Here is a 21,143-nt window from a genome sequence, read left to right as displayed (position 1 = left end):
TACAAAGGCCAAGGCCTCAACACACAATATAACAATACAAAACAAAAGGCAAATTAAAACAATTAAAACAGTATAAACAACAAGCAATAAACTTGTTTATTGGAGTTGTCCCTGGCATTCGCTGCCCTCCCCCTTTTCCTTCCTTTCCTTTCCGTTCCCTGCCTTCTCCTTTCTGGAGCCTCCCACCTGCTCCCTCCCTCCGTCCCTCCTTCGTTTTCGGCTGCCTTCAGGTTGACTGGGCGGCTCGATGCGGCTCCGGCGGAGGGCGCACAGCTCTTCCTCCTCTCCTTGCCTCCCGGGAGGCGCCAGAGGCTAGAGCCAGAAGGAGAAGGCGAAGCAGCAGCAGCAGAGCGAGGAGCTGCTCCCAGCCCTTCCTCCTCCTCCTCCTCTTCCTCCTCCGCAGCCCCCTGTCCCCTTCTCCGGCGGGATGAGCACCTGTGACGCCAAGGAGTACCTGGCCAAGAGGGAGATCCCGCAGCTTTTCGAGGTAGGACACCCTCGCCGGGACGCCTCTCTCGGGCGGAGCAAGTTCGCCCAAAGTCTGCAGCCTGGGTGGGAAGGGAGCGCAGAGGCGAGGCTCTCTGGAAATGGGGCAAGGCGGGGAATTGGGGCGCTGCTTCCTTGTCCTGGCATCCAGGCGTCTCGGTTGGAGTCCGGCTCGGGGCGCATCTCATTCCACTGCCTTCAGTCGACAAGGCCAGCGTTTCAGGCGCCGCACGCCTCTCTCCTGTCTGGGGAGCCAGGTGTCGCCTTGCATCCCTCGCCCCTTTGACATTCATCCCCCGTTGGAGCCCCGCCCGGAGCCTGGATGCAGGCTGCCCTCTGCAGGCAGGACAGGGAATGGGGGCAGCGGGGACTGTCCTCCTGACACAGGCACTCCCCAAGTTAAGAACAAGATGGGCTTTCTAGGTTGGTTCATAAGTTGTGACTCCAGTCATAGAATCATAGAGTTGGAAGAAACCTAGTAGGCCATCCAGTCCAACCCCCTGCCAAGAAGCGGGAAAATCACATTCAAAGCACCCCCGACAGATGGCCACCCAGCCTCAGCCGCCAAAGAAAGAGCCTCCACCTCATATACAGTAGACTCTCACTTATCCAAGCTAAACGGGCCGGCAGAAGCTTGGATAAGCGAATATCTTGGATAATAAGGAGGGATTAAGGAAAAGCCTATTGAACATCAAATTAGGTTATGATTTTACAAACTAAGCACCAAAACATCATGTTATACAACAAATTTGACAGAAAAGGTAGTTCAATACGCAGTAATGTTATGTTGTAATTACTGTATTTACGAATTTAGCACCAAAATATCACGATATATTGAAAACATTGACTACAAAAATGGCTTGGATTATCCAGAGGCTTGGATAAGCGAGGCTTGGATAAGTGAGACTCTACTGTATACACACACACACACACACATATTATTTATATGGTACTGTTCCATTATCTAGGAGGAGTCCACTAGGAGGCGCTAGAGAAAGAAGGCAAGTTCATTTTATAGGGGTGGAGGATGGGTTGAAGGAGGAAAACCTTTTCCCTCAGTTTTCATGTTATTCCCTCCACCTCTGTCTCCCTCTTGGAAACAACACTCCTTTATGATATGGGAAGTTGGGGGAGGGGGAATAATGAGAGAAAACAAGGAAATTGTTTCCTTCCTTCAATTCCCCCCCCCCCCCAATAAAATGGGCTATCCTTCTCTGTCTAGGCCACTTTTTGGAGTCCGCTCAGATAATGGAACAGTACCATTTGGTGTCTATAAAGTCTCTTTACCATTTAAAGTCTCATTACCATTTAAAACTTTGTGGTTTTTTATACATTATAACTATTCTCAATTTGCTTCTGACACAATAAATAAATACAATTTAAATGGTAAAGAGGCTTTATGGACACCATATATACACATACATACACACACACACACACACACACACACACATATATATATATATAGGAGCCCCTATTGGTGCAGTGGGTTAAACCACTGAGCTGCTGAACTTGCTGACCAGAAGGTTGGCAGTTTGAATCCGGAAAGCAGGGTGACCTCCCACTGTTCGCCCCAGCTTCTGCCAACCAAGCAGTTTGAAAACAAGCAGATGTGAGTAGATCAATAGGAACCGCTTTGGTGGGAAAGTCATGTTTATATAGGGTTAATACCCTTGTGATGTGTCTTTTGGTGTCTGTGCCCCTGTTCAGAAGGTTTCACCTCACTTTCTATCCCTGTGAACATTGGATTTTGAAAAATGTGGCTTGTTGTGGAAACAAGGATTGGTGATAAAGGTTTCAGTGGAAACACCTTTTCCCCATGATAACTCATCCAGGAGTGAATTTCCTTTCCTAGGGGTCGATTTCTCTCACTTCCTGATGTCTCACCCCCGTTTGTAACCATGAGTCTTTGCAAGTCGGATGTTTGCAACTCGGGGGCTGCCTGTACTGTAGAATGAATGCCATTTGCCATTATTTTTACTGCCCTGGCTCAATGTTATGACATCAGGGGAGTTTTAATTGTACAAGATCTTTGGCTTTCTCTGCCAAACACTGTTGATGCCTCACCAAACTCCATAGGATTGAGCCACAGCGGTTAACAAAGCATCAAAATGCATTCGTTCTACAGCAGACATGGGCAAACTCCGGCCCTCCAGGTGTTTTGGACTTCAACTCCCACAATTCCCAACAGCCTACCGGCTGTTGTCCAAATCACCCAGAGGGCCGGAGTTTGCCCATGTCTGTTCTACAGTGTAGCACATCAGCTCACTTTAGCTACCCAAATCCAATACCTTTGCCCCAGGCGAACAGATGGCGTTTCCAGATGCTTTTGCTCCAGTCCTGCCTCTGCTTCTTTCCACTTCCCTTGGCTCTTGTGTGGAGCGTCAGACTCCAGGCTCTACTTTTAATAGGTCTGAGAATGCTCTTCTTTCCTCTGGTGCCTCTGTTTATTTTTTAACTCGGCATTTTCAGGCACCGCGACCTGGAGAATGTGTGTGGAATTGGTGATCAGAAGGGAAGGCACAGGCATGTGCCACTGCATGTGATACAACCTAAAAAAAAAAAATGAATATCCACACCTTTTGCTTCCATGGTGCCTGGGTTGGATAGAGATACTTTGTTATTATGTTCTAGGTTGCATTTCTCATGCATACAGTGGTGTTGAAAAGGGTATATGCCCTCTGGTTGTATTGGTTTCCAGTCGATCAGTGTTGTCTGTTACATTTTAGAGTGACAATGTGAAATCCACTGCTTAGGCTACTTGAAATGAAAAGGTGTTTGGACTGAAACCTGGTGGTCTGAAAGTACTACCTCACTTAAGATCACAGTGTCAATTCCTTTGGTTATTTTTACTGTACTTTGAGTGAAACTGTCGAATGAGGATTTAAAATATGAATTTGTTGTCGATGGCTTTCACGTCCGGAATCACAGAGTTGCTATGTGTTTTCCGGGCTGTATGGCCATGTTCCAGAAGCATTCTCTCTTGACGTTTTGCCCACATCTATGACAGGCATCCTCAGAGGTACCTCACAACCTCTGAAGATGCCTACCATAGATGTGGGCAAAATGTCAGGAGAGAATGCTTCTGGAACATGGCCATACAGCCCGGATAACACACAACAACCCTAAAATATGAATTCCCTGGTATCTTTTGATATTAATAGTATCTCTTGATATCCTTGTGAAACTGCTTTAAAGAGGAATTCCAAGTGACATAGTTTATTAAGTAAGTGCTTCAAAGATATGTTTATAAGGTGAAAGCTTCCTTATGATTTAATTTCTGAGGGAGTAATTGTTTCATTGTAAAATCTCAGGAAATGACAAAAGGTGTGTGAATAGTGCTAAGTATTAGACCAATGTAAGGTTTTACTGCTATTGTTGATGTGATCATAGACAAATATATATTATGTTGAATATATATTTGTCTATGATATATATTATGTTGAATACTGTATGTGTCAATTCTGAAGTAAACCATACTCAATTCATTGGAAGTACTCGGATAATGGTATCTGTGATTTGTAGCCTAATAGTGCAAAGCTAAGCTATACAGTCAACTCTTTGTATCCACGGATTCTGTATTCACAGATCAAACCAGCCAGTGCCATGGCTTGAAAATATTAACCAAACAAAAAACAAATGTTTGTTGTTGTTGTTGTTGTTGTTGTTGTTGTTGTTATTTCTACCCTGATTTAATTTCAAAAAGTGACCCAAAGCTGCTATCAATAAAATCAATACAATATATAATTTAAAACCGAATACAATATAACATTAAAGTAGAATTAAAAATAGATATAAATAAAAATAAAATACATAATTAAAAGCAATAAAACCATTAAACCAATTTGTTAAAATGCATGAAACACAAGACACACACCTTGATTTTGCCATTTTATATAAGGAATACCATTTTACTATGCCACTCTATATAATGGGACTTGGTATCAACATTCAGGAGTCCTGGAACTAAACTCCAGTGAATATCAAGAACCCACTTACAAGTCTCAGGGGGCCCTTCCACACAACCCTATATCCCAGAATAACATGGCAGAAAATCCCACAATATATGCTTTGAACTGGGTTATCTGAATCCACACTGCCATGTATTCCAGTTCAAAGCAGATATTATGGGACTTTCTGCCTTGATATTCTAGGATATAGGGCTGTGTGGAAGGGCTCAGGGACCTTCCACACAACCATATAACCCAGAATATCAAGGCAGAATAACCCACAATATCTGCTTTGAATTGGGTTATCTGCGTCCACACTACCATATATCCCAGTTCAAAGGAGATAATGTGGGATTTTTTTCAGCTGTGTGGAAGGGGCTTAAATAGGAGTTAATCCCAGTACCATATTTGTTTACCCGGGGATAGATCCTATTGAACTCTTTGAAGCTTTATTCTCAATAGACATATATAAGATTGCATCCTTCATAATATTTCAAGAAGTTTGTGATAGGATGCTCTGGTTCTTGTTTTAGGGATGGAAACATAAGGCAACTGGATTACATTAGGTGACGATGGCTTTTAGCAAATTATTTTCCAGAGCAACACAATGTTGGTGGTTTTGTCATTCAAACAAAAACTCTGCTGTGAATTTGAGCAAGATGAACAATTTGTGCAAGATGAACAAATGTATGTATCATTGCTCATTCTCCAAATACACGCTTACGATTTATCCCATTACTAGACATAGATCAGGAAGCCACACTCTTTCCTTTCCATCCTACTGCAACTCTATGAGTGACTTGCAATAAAACCAGGTTAAACAACTGAAAATCATTTACAATGTTCAGCTGTTCAAATGTACAAATTCTACAAGAATATTAGGCAATTTAACAATAATAAATCAATTTAAAACCGTGTGCAGATCTAGGTTTGGATGAAATCAGGAGGGCTCAAATATTGATATAAAAGGGCATGTTAGGGTTTCCCACAATCAGGGCACCATAACAGAGAAGAAGTTGTACATGTTATAAATCTTTATTAACAAATACATGGATTTTAAGCATTGTGATTTTTTCATAGAATCACAGAATACCATATATCTCTCATGAACTCCACTAAGGCCCCTTCCACACAGCTCTATAAAGTCCACATTGAACTGGATTATATGACTGTGTGGACTCAGATAACCTAGTTCAAAGCAGATATTGTGGATTATCTGCCTTGATATTCTGAGTTACATGGTGTAAAAGGGCCCTAAGAGTTACAATAAATGTTAGAAAGGCCTGATTTAATTATGTGAGAAGTTGTATTTCAGCAGCGCTCAGTTCCATCCAGAAAATATATTATTTGTTCTTCAGCATTAATCTGATATTTGAGCTTTGGCTGCCTTATGGTAGAAATCCTATGGCATATATATCATATGTATTTTAGAGAAATGTTAGAGGCAGTAGCAACAACTGAATAGACCAATCTGTGGGCCTAGAAAATCATGATGAATGTTACATGTTATATGTAATAAACATGGTATCTCATACTTTGATTATATTGTATTGGTTACAGGCAACGTTTTGTACACATGATTTTTCGAGGCAACAAAAACCTCTCTTTGAATCTTTCTAGAGAGACGTCTTTACCACATTGTGTATATATTATGCCAGTTCGAGCTTTGTGGGTGAAATAGAGACAAACTGCTAACGTTTTCAAGAGTCAAACAGCAATTATATAAAGTGGTTGTTGTACAAACATTTTCATATTAAAATAGGGCATTTTTCATCCCTTTGTACACAACGTGGATATGAACAGTACGAATTACTACTGTAAAATGCACTTGGATGTTTAAAGCAAGAGCCGATAAGCTCCATTCGTATGCAGTATTTTAAATACAATTTTTGTTGATATTCTCCACCCAAAAAGCAGCTAATAAACTTATTTGTTCACATCTTCATCTTAATTCATGGATTTTCAGTTGTGTTGTATTTAATATGGTCTTCTCAGCATATAATTCCACAGCATATCAAATTATCACGATGATAATGATGACTAAACAGGGTCACCTGTCTGCAAACCACTTGAACTGATCTATACAGGCACCTATTTGATCAGGGAAAACTGACATTGAATGAGAATGTGATATATGGAATGGTTTATGAAAATAGCTATTAATCAATTCTGACTAGGATACATATTAAAGTTTTATCTTCCAAAAACATGCATAGATTTTAATTTTATACAAACGGAACAAGCATTTGCACATCCAGAAAGAGCATGTCTATCTGACTTTCTAGCACTATATCATCTTGGCATGCAAGTGGGAAATCATGTTTTCAAAAGTGTCTGGTTTAGAGTTAAAAACATGCATCTGGGAAGTTTCTGGAGTTCCGTCCCTCTAGTAAACAGATAAAATGTGTGAGGTGTGCATGTCCTGATTTGAAGGAATGTAGTTATGTCCCTCACCCCATCCTGTAGCACAGTGGTTCCCAACCTTTTTTTGACCAGGGCCCACTTGACCAGGGCCCACTTTGACCGGGGACCACTTTGACCAGGGACCACTCTCCAACATTAGTACCAAAAGGGTTACGAATCAGTTTTTGGTCAACTTCAGATTTGGTTTGGTTATTTGGGGTGCTGATTCAGAAAATTGCATTGAATAGACCACATCAGCTCTAGTTTCTGATACAGAACATATGCCATCCAGTAGTTGCCATCTGCTCGCCCACAGAAAACCATATTTAATAATCTAGATCTGATGTCGTCTATCCAATGCAAGAGTCAGCTCTGTGGAAAGGAGCGGTAATAAAATTAATAGAATAATATAAATAAATAAAGAGGAAGGAGGTTCGCAGACCAGATTTTCATTCTCGCGGCCCACTGGTTGAAAACCACTGCTGTAGCAGGATAGGAATGTAAGAAACCGTCTCATGCTGAGTCAGATCGTTGGTCCATCTAGCCCAGTACTGTCAACTTATGGTTGCCAGTACTGGGTTGACAGTTTAGGGTTGCAGGCAAGTCTTTCCTAGCATGATCTGAATATCCATATTCATAGGCAATGTCTCATCCAAACATACCTATCCCGGCTTAGATTCCCAAACCAGATATACTGTATTAACTGGGGCATAAATACAGTAACAATTGCACTTCTGATGTGGCATTTGTGTCTTTGTGCATGTATGCCCAGCGGGTAGGGAAACTCATAGAAAGGGCTAAACTTGCTGGTTGAATTCAGATAGAGGAGGAGAGCTGAAGTTGAAGAGAAATTGAGTTAAGGAGTAGGCACTTTTCACTGTGAAGATGGTTGTGGCATTTTCAGTTGTGTATTTAGGAGAGACCACAAGGATAAATATTTTGTAGTGTAATTTCTATATTGCATTTGTTTCTATTTTGTTTTGTTTTTTAATAGAGAGCTTTTGAGATTATCATTCAAGTGTTGCAATACAAGCAAATGGTGCATGTATACTATAAAATGAATGCAGTTTGACACCACTACAGCTGGCATGGCTCAATGCCATGGAGTCATGGGCGTTGTAGCATTACAAAGCACAAGGTTGTTAGTCTTCTCTGCCAAAGAATACTCTTTGTCTTCTTAGTCTTCTCTTACCAAACAACAAACCCCAGGATTCCATGGCACTGAGCTGTGGCATTTAAAGTGGTGTCAAACTGTATTAAATCTACAATGTAGATGCATTCTAAGTAGCACAGGAAAACGGGTCCTGCAGTCAAATTCTGCAGTGGCACCTTATTGCATACTTTGAACTTTTGGACAGTGTACATGTGTCTAATGTCACATATAAGGAATTTTGGTATCTGCTGGGGTTTGGTTTCAGGACCTCATATGAATAATAAAAATCCATGGATTCTCAAGTTCCATTACATAGTGTAAAAATGGTGCTTAACATATAAAATGGCAAAAGCGTAGTATCCTTTTCAGATTCTTTTTTAAAAAAACAGGCCATTGATGGTTGAATCCCTGTGTACTACAAAGGAGCAACTGTTTAAGATATATATTGTGCTTGGAACTGAGATTGTGTATGCAGTATTTAATTATAGTTGACCCCACAGAACCCAGAAAGACGTACATGCACATATTGCAATCTTGATATATTGTCTGTGAAGAGAAGCTCTATACAATGTATAAATTGTGTCCTTGTTACAATAAAAATGAGCTAAGTTGCATTTTTAATTGATTTATTAAATATTCATGGTTCCAGGCAGGGTCGTTGTGAACTATTCATTAGTCTTTCCCATCTGTGGCTATAGATCAGGGAAGTTTATTTCCAAGTTGCTGCTTGAGACTTATAAAACAGTGAAAGTGAATAAATAAGTAATAAAGGGAAATCACTTAAAACCTGTTAGGTAACAGGAGAGAGGGAGAGATTAATATTTTGTCACCAGAAGGGGTCAACAACAGTAGTGCTTTCAGACCCGAGCGGGTCTGTTAATAACAGGGCCTGACAATTTCAAATGCATATGGTATATATTTTTCACCAGACAGAGATCTATTCTTTTCGTGATTGACGTGCACCAGGATCATGTTTCCAGATCACTTCCCATAACTACCTCCAGTTTGACAATCAGTAGCAGGACCTCTCTTGCAACTCCTTGTTGCAGGCTTAGATTGATGGTGAAAGAGCACTGGAAACATCATTCTCCTATACTTCATTTGCTATCACAACAAATTGAGTTGTTCTATGTTTCTGGAGTTCAGTCAAATGATGATATGTAATTACAGATTTGTAACTTTATCCATGATGTAAGACTTAGCCAGGATCTTTTGCAACTCCCATTTATAGGATCACCATCAAACTGAAGTCAAGCTGATGGCACGCATCAGCAACAAATAACTTAACAATGTTTGCACTGTTTCCCCCTTGCTTTTTATCACAACATACATCAACAATGTTACCAAATATAATATATAATCTGTGAGATATCATGAGTATTATTTGAAATGCAATAAAAGATTTATGTTAGCCCAATCCCAGTAGTTTGCGGTTTTTAAAAGTCCCACTTTTTAGGAAAAGCAGTTTGTTTGCCAAATGTTTGGTGTTATAAAATTCCAGTTGACTTGTTTGCTAAATTTATACACTTGGATTGGCAAGGCATTGGCAGCAATGCGTAGCTGAAGTGAACGCCTGTGAGTGAATGTGAACATGTGCCTGTTTTCATATTTCCTGTTTATTGTATGCCCTTAAGTCATTTCAGGCTTATTTCAACCCTAAAGAGAACTTCGCACATGGCTTTCTTGTCAAGATTTGTTCAACGGGGGGCTGCCTCTGCCTTTCTTGGAGGTTGAGAGTGTGATTTTCCCAAGGTCACGCAGTGCGTTTCCATGGCTAAACAGGGATCTGACCCACTTCCAGAGTTGTAGTCCAACACTCAAGCCACAATACACCCTTAGACTAGTCTAGTTTTCAACCCCAGTAGCCTGTATGTAACATAATATCACTTTTATGTGTTTTGTTTCAGAGTTTGCTGAATGGATTAATGTGCTACAAACCTGATGATCCAGTGGAGTATCTGGAAGGTTGTTTACAGAAAGTGAAGGAACTGGGAGGAGCAGAAAAGGTTAAATGGGACACTTTTGTTAGCCCAGAGAAAAGAACACTACCTCCACTTAATGGCAGCCAGTCAAGGAGAGCATTTTTCAGAAATGGTAAGCTGTATTAATGTTATCATTACATATTTCATTTGCGATTCAGAGGAGAATTGTTGAATGGGGAAGTTACTTCATGGGGTTTGGGAAGCCATGCTGTTTAATGCGGTGGTAGCAGATAGCAAATGTGTGCTGATAGCTAAGTGGCTTGTGGTAGCAATTGACAATGTCATTTAATAAATTTAACTGTATTTCTGTAAATCTTGCTTCAGCTGTTTGATAATTCACCCTGATTTTAAGTTTTATTTCAATTCAGATTTGGTTCTCAATAATGCGTACATGCATAAAACAGGAATTTTGTGCATATTAATTTGGGATTAAGCTCCATTGAACCCACAGGACTTATCTAAACGCAGCTTCAACCTATACAAAATTCACTATATAACATCAGCATCAATAAACACTTTAATTTGACTAAATAAAACTTGTTTTTGTTGTGAAGGAATGTTTCCTTCCCATTTAACAGCAGGAAATGGAGGTCAGCTCTGTATAATAAAGACACAGAGCGTGATCAAATTATTTTTAATTGATTGTCATTAAGCAACATATAGAGTTGTGATGTATTGTAAAGTTTGCCAGAGCTCTATAATAACTTATTTAGGATGGGCAAAAATACAGGGGTGGTAATGCTGTAAACACTAGAGTCAAACAGAATGAGAAATATATTTTCTTAGAAATACGCAGTGCTTAGTCTTTTTATATAATAACCTGATTGGCAGTGCCAGTATAATTAATGTAGATTTGTTAGAAGCCCCAGAAAGCAGTCTTTAATTTAGCTAGTGCTTTAAACCATGCCAAAAAGCTGGTGGCAGTGTACAGTATATGAGAAAAAAGAATACCTACAAGAAGTACCTATTCTTTTGCTATTGTCACTGGGGTTCTATGAAATTCTCAGGGTGTTTTTTCCCTTCTTAGCAATAGAAGTGTTTCATGCTTTCTATGTGCTTTTGGCAGTAATTAGATCTAAGCACACATCTACAGTCTCATAAAATAATTCTGAATGCTGCCTTAAAGCAAATTTAAAATCAAACTTGTAAATAACTGCAAGAAATCTGCTGCTTAGCAAGAGGTCTTAATTTGCTTGGCTGCCTGCATGTATTACATGTCATTCAACAAGTTGAATAATGGGTGAAGTAAATTGTTTGCTCAAGATAGTAACAAAGTTACAAAACTTAACTATGAAATGTTAAAAAAAATCTGTCTTGTCCTAGTGCACAAATAGGCTGGAGAAATGATTCCCATATATACTCATGTATAAGTTGACCTTGTGGATTTTGATGTGACTTCTGAATAAGTCAAGAGTTATTCCTTAGAGAGGGGAAAGTGCCAGTACTGCGTCACTGTTTTCCCACTTAAGAAAGAACAGAGGGAATTTGCACCATAAGGAAAGAATGGTCAATCTGTAACCCTCCAACTGTTGCTGGATTGCACCTCCCATTAGCTTAATGATATACTTTATTTATAGACCACAGAAATCAGAATAATAACATCAAAAACTAATGAAGAAATAAAAATTAGAAAATAATAAAATATAAAGATTTAAAGAAAACATAATTACATTAATATCACATTAATTATGCTAAAACATGTGCACTGTTGCCACTGGTAAGAAATTATGGCAGTTGAAATCCAAAAGCATGTGAACAACTGTCAGTTTCTCACATTTAGGCTTGTTTAAGGTACACCTGTATTGGAGAGGACTTCATTTTAAATGGTATGAAGTTCCTAATTCTCATTCCTAAAATTTATGGAAGCTTTTTTGTGCCTAGACAAAACTCTACCGTCCATTTCTATGGGATTTTTAAAGGGCCATTTTGATTAGCTTTGTTACAACCATAGTATTTGTCAAGTCAGGCAGTATTCCTTTGTCTTCTGGATTCACACAACACAACGAATTGTGTATTGGACTCATATAAACCTGTGCAATGCAGTCAAACTGCATTCTGAAACTGCATTATGTGGCAGTGTAGAAGGGGCCAGAATTTAATACCAATTGCCCTATGTTACTATATTTTATTACTTATGAATGTAAAAAGAGTGTTAGTTTTAATATTTCTTTTCTTACCACAGTGATGCCGGACAATCCCAATTTTCCTTACCGGCGATACGACCGACTTCCTCCAATCCACCAGTTCTCCATAGAAAGCGACACAGATCTCTCAGAAACAGCTGAACTGATTGAAGAATACGATGTGTTTGATCCTGCAAGACCACGGCCCAAAATCATCCTTGTCATAGGTAAGAAGAGAGAGCGGGTTGGTTCTAGCCAACAATAAATATGTTACGATTTTGCAATGTAGCAGTAACATCTTTGTTACTACAGTATTTCAGTTAAGGTTGTGTGAGGCCCCTTCCACACAGCTGTATAAAATCCACATTGTGCTGGCCCTGGAATATAACCTGAATTATGTGATTTTAATTCTTGTTTTAATGATTTAATTGGTTGGTTTTAATGTTGTTGTTTTTTGTTTTTTCATTGATATATGTATACATGCGGAATTGAATTGCTGCCTTTGTAAGGCCACTTTGAGTTGAGAAAGTTTTGGGTTACAAGTATGGCAAATAAATAAATAAATAAATAAAAACTGAAATATATTGCAGTGTGGACTCAGATAATCCAGTTCAAAGCAGATGTTGCGGATTATCTGCCTTGATATGCTGTGTTATATGGCTGTGTGGAAGGGCCATGACTAGTCCCCTTGCATTCTGTTGTTGGAAAAAGAGTGTATACCCCTCACCAAATTCTTGTAACATTGAAATGTGGTGTGTGTGTATGCAAAATGTTAATATTTTTATTTTTTTTACTATTTACAAAAGCAGCTGCTGTTAAAATGTTGTTATGAAACAGTTATGAAGCTATCCTTTTGGACCAAGGAATTGTATAATTAGGGTATTTCAGCAGATGTTAATTTTCACAAAAGCAGGTACCTAGCAACACCTGCTGAAATGGGCAAATGTGGTCCCTATCTTCAAGAAGGGAAAAAAGAACGACCCAAACAATTACCATCCGGTCAGCCTCACGTCGATACCAGGCAAGATTCTGGAAAAGATGATTAAGGAAGTGGTCTGCAAACACTTAGAAACAAATGCAGTTATTGCTAATAGTCAACATGGATTTACCAAAAACAAGTCATGCCAGACTAATCTGATCTCATTTTTCGATAGAGTTACGAGTTGGGTCGATACAGGAAATGCCGTGGATGTAGCCTACCTAGATTTCAGTAAGGCCTTCGACAAAGTCGAAGGGCTCCGTCCTGGGCCCGGTTCTGTTCAACATCTTTATTAATGACTTAGACAAAGGGTTAGAAGGCACGATCATCAAGTTTGCAGATGACACCAAACGGAGGGATAGCTAACACTCCAGAAGAAAGGAGCAGAATTCAAAACGATCTTAACAGACTAGAGAGATGGGCCAAAACTAACAACATGAAGTTCAACAGGGATAAATGCAAGATACTTCACTTCAGCAGAAAAAATGGAATGCAAAGATACAGAATGGGGAAGCCTGGCTAGACAGCAGTACATGTGAAAAAGATCTTGGAGTCCTTGTGGACAACAAGTTAAACATGAGCCAGCAATGTGATGGGCTGCTAAAAAAGCCAACGGGATTCTGGCCTGCATAAATAGGGGAATAGCGTCGAGATACAGGGAAGTCATGCTACCCTTCTATTCTGCCTTGGTCAGACCACACCTGGAGAACAAGCCCTATGAGGAGCGGCTTAAAGAACTGGGCATGTTTAGCCTGCAGAAGAGAAGGCTAAGAGGAGACATGATAGCCATGTACAAATATGTGAGGGGAAGTCATAGGGAGGAGGGAACAAGCTTGTTTTCTGCTGCCCTGCAGACTAGGACACGGAACAGTGGCTTCAAACTACAGGAAAGGAGATTCCACCTGAACATCAGGAAGAACTTCCTTATTGTGAGGGCTGTTCGGCAGTGGAACTCTCTGCCCCGGACTGTGGTGGAGGCTCCTTCTTTGGAGGCTTTTAAGCAGAGGCTGGATGACCATCTGTTGGGGGTGCTTTGAATGCGATTTCCTGCTATAGACAGAGTGCTGTAGGCAACTTAAGTGTGCTGGCTTCAAATCTATTGGCAGAACTCAGCAAGGGAAGAAAGACTCAGACTGCTAACATTGCCTTATCATCATTTTTCTATGCAACACTTGTTTTTTATGTATGTAGAGTGTTAGTTTGGCATTTTAGTAATGCAGAATCTCAATTTTAGCTTGGCTCTGCTTGCCAGACAATCTCTTATCCCTGCCTTTATATTAAACAAAGTGCGACACTGCTGTATTTGAGTAAATTCTTAATATACAGCAAAAATTCTTAAAACTGGATTAGGACAGTTATAGCTGCTAGAAGGATAGCTTACACAGGAACTGGAAAGGCAGCAACAATGGTTTCAGTGTTTAGCATTTAGAATCAAAAATACTATACTAGTTGAGATAGTGCTGGAACCTGCCCTTATGCTGTAGTCTGACAGCTCTCTTCGATTATTTCACAACATTTTTTTTACTATTTGACCATATACTGTGCTTTGGCCTTGATGGGTGTGAATCATTTGGGTTGTAATTCAAGAGATTTTGATACCAAATTAGGGATTTCTATGCTACAACATGGAATAAGGTTATTAGTGATTTGAACAAATTTTATTTATTTATATATTTATATACCGCCTTTCTCACCCGTGGGGGGACATCAAGGCGGTTTACAACATATTAATGGCAAGAATTTAATGCCAACATACACATAATAAAAATTATAATAACTAGACACTGACATATAACTATAAATTAAAATAATTAAAACCATTAAACATAGGCATATACAATATTTAAACACTAAGACAAAGCATTAAAAACATCCTAATATAAATATTAAAATCACATGATCCAAAAAATCGTGCACCATGGCCATTCTGATTGTCATTGCACATGTTTCCTAATTATTCTTTGCACTGTGTTACTGGCCAAATGCCTGGTCCCACAATCACATCTTTGTTTCTGTACTAAGGGCAGGTTTACAGGGAATGTACAGAGAGCATATGTTGTAGTTGGGTGTTCGTAATGCAGCCCAGAAACCAGCAGTGGAAGATCAGAAAATTTTTCAAAGGCAGTGGAATGTGAATGATGAAATCTAGACATCCCACAAACAAGACTGTGGTTTCATAGAAGTCCTCTGTCTTGTGTCATACTCCCAGGACATAGACATTTCTGGTCTACTAAATGTTGTTGGACTGCAGTTCCCACCAGACATAGGCAGCTTAGCCAGTTATGAGGTTTGATGGGAACTGAGTTGAATAATGTAAGATTTTCAGAGCTGCAAACTGTAACCAGATGCTAAATGATGACAGAAGATTTCCAGGAGACCCCCATGGATTTCAACACTCATATCATCATTGTGGCTCTTTCTTGCATAATTTGGGAAAGATTTTGGCATGTGATGGTGAATAATCATTAGTGAATCTTAGAAAAAGTAGGACCTTCATTTTTTTGTTCTTTTTCTTTCATACTAGGTGGTCCAGGGAGTGGAAAGGGAACTCAGAGTTTGAAAATAGCTGAACGCTATGGATTTGAATACATCTCTGTTGGGGAATTGCTAAGAAAAAAAATCCATAACACAAGTAGTAATAGAAAATGGAGCCTGATTGCAAAGATCATTACCACTGGAGAATTAGCCCCACAGGTAAAACATTTTTTCATTATCCTTAATATTATCATTATTTAAGGCATCCTTATACTGACCCTTGTCATAAGATCTCTATGCAGTTTAAGGTAAAACAATTCAGAACCAAAGAAAATACAAAAGAAATTAACATGAACATTTTAGCATATTCACATTGCCATCATTTATTAATATGGGTGTGGCGATTCGTGGTTGCTGGAAATTACACCCACTATATACAAATAAATTAGGGTACTGTTCTATTATCCAGGTGGAGGCCACAAGGGGGGTGCTAGAGAGAGAAGGATAGTCCATTTTACAGGGAGGGAGTTGAAGGAGGAAAGCCATTTCCCCCGTTTTTCCTGGTTATTCTGCCTCTCCACTTCCCATGTCATAAATGGATGTTGTTTCCACAGCGGTGACATGGGTGGGGGGGAATAACATGAAAATAGGGGGAAATGGTTTCCTGCTTCAACTTACCCTCCACCCCCATAAAATGAACTATCCTTCTATCTCTAGCACCCCCTTGAGGCCTCTGCCTGGATAATGAAACAGTACCTAAATTAGATAAGGTCATTATGATTTTAATAAAAAGATAATTTTTAAGTGGGTGCTGGAGTGAAGCCAGTGTAGGAGCAAATAAGATCCTCTCCCATATCCTCACAGAGTGGGACACAAAGGAGCACCATTCTAGCCAACATCAATCCTTAAGCAGGCATATAGTGAGAGAAAGATGCTTCTTCAATTATTGATGTCCCCAATCATTTAGGGCTTTAAATGTCATGATAGGTAGCTTGAATTCGAAATGGAAACATATTGGCAGCAAGTGCAATTCCTTTGGAACTGACAATATGGTTTATGTAAGCTTTTTCTGTCAGTAGTGTAGCTGTTGCATTTTGCACTAGCTGCAGCTTTTGAGTCAACTTCAAGGGCAACCCAACATAGATAGTACATTGCAGTAATCTAACTGAAACTTTCCCAGAGCGTGAATAGCTGTGGTCAGGTTGTTCCTGTCCAGGGAGACCCAAAACTAGAGGATCAGTAGAATATTGTCCCATATACTCCAAGTCAGAAAATGTCCACTTAGGTCTCCAGATCTAGGAGCACTCCCAAGGTATGAGGCTGTTCCTTTGCAAGGATTGCAACCCCATTTAAGGCAGATTGTTTTTCCAGTTTCAGGGTTCAAGACATTATTCTGCAGAGTCTCCATCTTATTATCATTCAGCTTTGGTTTATTGGGCTTCATTCAGTCCATTATAGCCTGCAATAATTGGTGTCCAAGCACTGGGAAAGGTTTGTTATCCTCCTGTCACCAGGAAAGTGTGAATATGCACTGTTAACATCTCCTGCACTACATAAATAGATCAATCTTATTGGAGTTTTTTATCTGTTCAAGGAAACAACTATTACTGAAATAAAGCAGAAATTAATGAAGATTCCTGATGAAGAGGGTATTGTTATTGACGGATTTCCAAGAGATGTTGCCCAAGCTATTTCCTTCGAAGACCAGGCAAGAGATTTTTATTTTTATTTAGAATCTTTCATTATCTTGAATTTGTTACCGTTTTAGTGATAAGAAGCTAAAGTCCAGAAAGAGTAAAGGTAATTGTTGTCTGATCAATGTACATTAACCCTAATGAAAATCAAGAGTAAAGCTTCGTTAGGCATTTATCTTAGTAAATACCTAATTATATATTGATGAAAGGTTTCTTGACATACATTTTGGGAATATAAGGCCTTCATGCTGTCAAAAGCCATTGTAATTTTGTCATGTAGCCAACAATGATAGTACTTACTTGCAAATGTAATTAAATCGCTCCAATGGGAAAGAAAAGATCCAATTTAACGAGTCATACATTGATGATTTTAAAAAAGAAGAGAAAAGGTTATTCCTTAATTGAACATTTTCAGTACTCATTAGGAAGAGCACCATTTCAGCAGCCTATTTTTTCATAATTAGAGAGGACTTCCACAGTTCTTGCAAATCTAGAATACAGCACCGAAACCTCACTTTTGTAAAATGCACAGAGTTGCTAGTGTTGTGCCAGAAAACCTAAAAACATCTCTTCCAAAGCAGTCGTGGCAGATGTCTTTGAACTCATTGACAGTTATTCCAAGCGATGAGAGGCCTTTTGCATCAGGGCCTGTGAAGTGAAATCAAAAATTCATTTGAAGTCCATGGCAGCCAACTTTGCAAGGCATTTTATGAATTATATTTTGTATACCTGTTTTGGCTTGGATTCTACAATGGTTCGAGAATGTTTTGATGTCCTTCTGGCAGCTCCTTGTCAAGTTATTATGGATACTCTTCAGTTTGTGAAGCCTGAGGATGTGGGAGGATAGTCATTTATGTGCTTGATCTTTACTATCCAGATAGATTTTTTTAAAGGAAATGTTTTTTCATGGGAAACCATGATGCTGATGAGTTTGATGGACATAATGGTAATGGTTTTTATTCCGAAAATCTCAATTGAGTTTCCCTTTTTGCATTAGCCCATTTTGAATACAGTGTTCCCTCACTACTTCGTGGTTCGCTTTTTGTGGATTCACTGTTTCACAGTTTTTCAATAAACTCTAAAAGAATATTATAAATCATAAAAAATTACAATTTACAGCCTAAGGAAGGGAGGAAGGAGAAGCCGAAGGAAGAGAAAAGGAGCCCAAGCGGCAACGGGAGGAGAAGGAGACGATTTATCAACACACGATTGGTTGATAAAGACTTAAAATAGTGTATAACTACTAAAATAATGTATAAATATATAGCTTCCGTACTTCACGGATATTCACTGATTGCGGGTGGTCCTGGAACCTAACCCCCGCAATAAGTGAGGGAACACTGTATTCTCTTTAGTGATAAAGTATTTTGAGTAGGTATTGGTGACTCAACTTCTGGCATTCTTAATAACGAATTCTTTCATGTGACTTCAACGCTTAATTGCTCTTATGGAAATATGTCAAAGGAAGCGCTTTAATGAGGCCTTTTGATTTTCTTCTGTAACAAGACTTGGCTTTTGGAAGCCCATTAAATGAAAGAAAATCCAGTTCAAAGAAGTCTATCCCTCCTAATTCTTTTTAGATAAACCTCTGTCTTTTAATGTTATTATATATCTATAACTATCTCTCTATATCTAGGATCCAGTTAGCAATCAATTAGACATGTACTTTAGTTTAATCTAAACATAAAAACATTGGAAATAAATGTAATAATTTTGAATTAACCTTAAGCCAGCTAAACAAAAAATTAGAATACAGATCCCAACGAGAACCATGTTATCCATAGAAGGCAACCTAAACAGTTCTGAAACAAGAGTTGAAATTTTAACCACAAAATAACTAAGTATGACTCAATTAAATTAAAAAAAATGCAGATAAAACATTAACATATTTTTATATCTGTAAAATGGGGGAAATGTTCCAGTATGCATCCAACAAATGTTCCAGTATGCATCCAGCAGTGGATGTGGTGAACGTACTACTCATGCTGCTCTGAAGTCTTTGCTGTATTTTCCAAATGTTGGTCTTCTTGGTGTTTTGGACTTCAGCTGCCAGAATTCCTGCTAATTGGCCAAAATAGCAGAGCCCAAAACATCTGGAGGACTAAAGTTTGGAAATCACTGGTCTAAGGGATTCTCTTTTCACACAATATGAATTGCGGTTTGAGATCCAGGAGGACAGATTTGACTCCCATAATTGTTTATGGTGGATACATTCCTCTTGCCACAACAATTTATTTTTCACATATTTATACTCTACCCTTTAGCAAAATGGCTTCTAGGGAAGTTTCATTCAGTTGGCAATTCCCTGCCTTCATGCTTATAGTCTAAATGACACAGAAGGAAAAGGTGATGGCAGTAGAGGAGCAGATTAAGTACAGGACACGGTGGCTGCTCTTCTCTCCCTCAAAAGCAGCAATGGCATTTGGATTGGAAGGAGGGCCTCTTACCAACTGCTGGGTCAAAGCATGATGGAAATGTTGGTCTGGCCGTTTTTCTCCTTTAAAAAAGGATAGATTTTCTTCTCAACTTCTTCATGAATGTTTGTTGGGTTTAGCATTGTTTTCATAGTTATTATGGATCATTAGAGAATGGTTCTCATGAACTTGGTTCTTTATGAACAAGATTAGCTTCCTCCTCAAATCTTCTTCACTATGTAAGAAATCCAAAGTTCTTCTTCATTTGGCATCATCTCACCTATACATTGAAAGCCCTCTATTCTGTCTCTTTATCTGGGCCTGATTATAGTGAAGAAAGCCCTAGTCCTAAATCCTATTGTTTGTCCCAATAAGAGTAGACCTCTTCATCCAATGATTACACAATATGCCAACATTTATATAAGTTCCATGGATTCAGTGGGCCTATGCTAATTAGGAATGATGGATTCAGCTATGGATTTTGAAGTTTGTATTGGAGACTAAGTCAATATTTTCCCTTAATTAGTTGACTTCTTTCTAGCACTATCCACCTGTTATTTAAACAAAGATGGCACATTCATCTTTTGCACTTGAGATAAATCTTTTATCTCATCTTCGTTACAGAGAAGTCTATTCTAGCATGGTTCTGAGGTTGCTTTGAACTGAATTATATAAGGCCCCATCTACACTGTCATACAAAATCCAGATTTTCTGCTTTGATGATCTGCATTATGTGGCAGTGTACAAGGGGCCTGAGTCTACACTGCCAGACAATCTTGGATAAGCAGATAATCTGGGATCAGATCCTGGGATATAGGGCAGTGTGGAAGGAGCCTGAGGACTCTTCTACCCAGGCCCTAAAATGTGGAAGAAACCAAAATAAAAGGAGTGGTGGTGACTAGACGTCATTTGCTGAAAATGCACACTGGATTGCATCAACAGCTGAAAAACATGTATTAAAAGAGTGCATTTAAAATCTGATTTCAGCCAAAAAAAAGATGCATATTCGCATCACTGTATATCTCTACAATCAAGGAAAACACATGCCTTCCTTGCTATGTGCTTGCTGTAGTGCATGTGCACAATTTAAAATCCTAAAACAGCTGATGAAGGCTGTAAACAAATGGAGCCACAGACACATAGGTGGCTAAATGGAAGCACAATTGGAAAGCAATTCCTACGAGAACTCTCTGCAAGCATTCCTTTGTTCTTATGCTTATGAAGTAGTGCTTGAATTTACACAGCAGGCACCAATATGGCAGGCAAATCTGTTACAACCAAATTTTTCAGGACATTGGGAGAGCATTTACCGGGACTGACAGCTCCATGTCTGAACTCTCCTTAAAGTCCCATGATTTTTAAACGCATTTCTCCCAGATTATGAGGCTGTCTGAGTAATTGAGTAGGGCAAGCCTTTTCAGAGGTAGTGGGTTTTTTTTTGTTTTTGTTTTTTTGCTGTTGCATTCTTATCCAGCTTTTAAACC

General features: G+C 39.1%; 1 protein-coding gene across 1 annotated transcript in view; it reads left to right on the top strand.

Moving 5' to 3' along the window:
* The first annotated feature begins 221 nt into the window (after window positions 1–221).
* Window positions 222–21,143, top strand: part of ak5 (adenylate kinase 5) — a 125,207-nt gene continuing 104,285 nt past the window's right edge. Inside the window, exons 1-5 of the mRNA XM_003223051.4 lie at window positions 222–487; window positions 9,900–10,086; window positions 12,157–12,324; window positions 15,601–15,770; window positions 17,146–17,259. Of these exons, the coding sequence (XP_003223099.2) occupies window positions 428–487; window positions 9,900–10,086; window positions 12,157–12,324; window positions 15,601–15,770; window positions 17,146–17,259 (699 nt within the window). The 5' untranslated portion in view covers window positions 222–427. The remainder of the gene's footprint in view (window positions 488–9,899; window positions 10,087–12,156; window positions 12,325–15,600; window positions 15,771–17,145; window positions 17,260–21,143) is intronic.

This window comes from Anolis carolinensis, chromosome 4, assembly GCF_035594765.1.
Source record: "Anolis carolinensis isolate JA03-04 chromosome 4, rAnoCar3.1.pri, whole genome shotgun sequence".
Lineage (NCBI taxonomy): Eukaryota > Metazoa > Chordata > Lepidosauria > Squamata > Dactyloidae > Anolis > Anolis carolinensis.
This window is presented reverse-complemented; position numbering and strand designations above follow the sequence as displayed.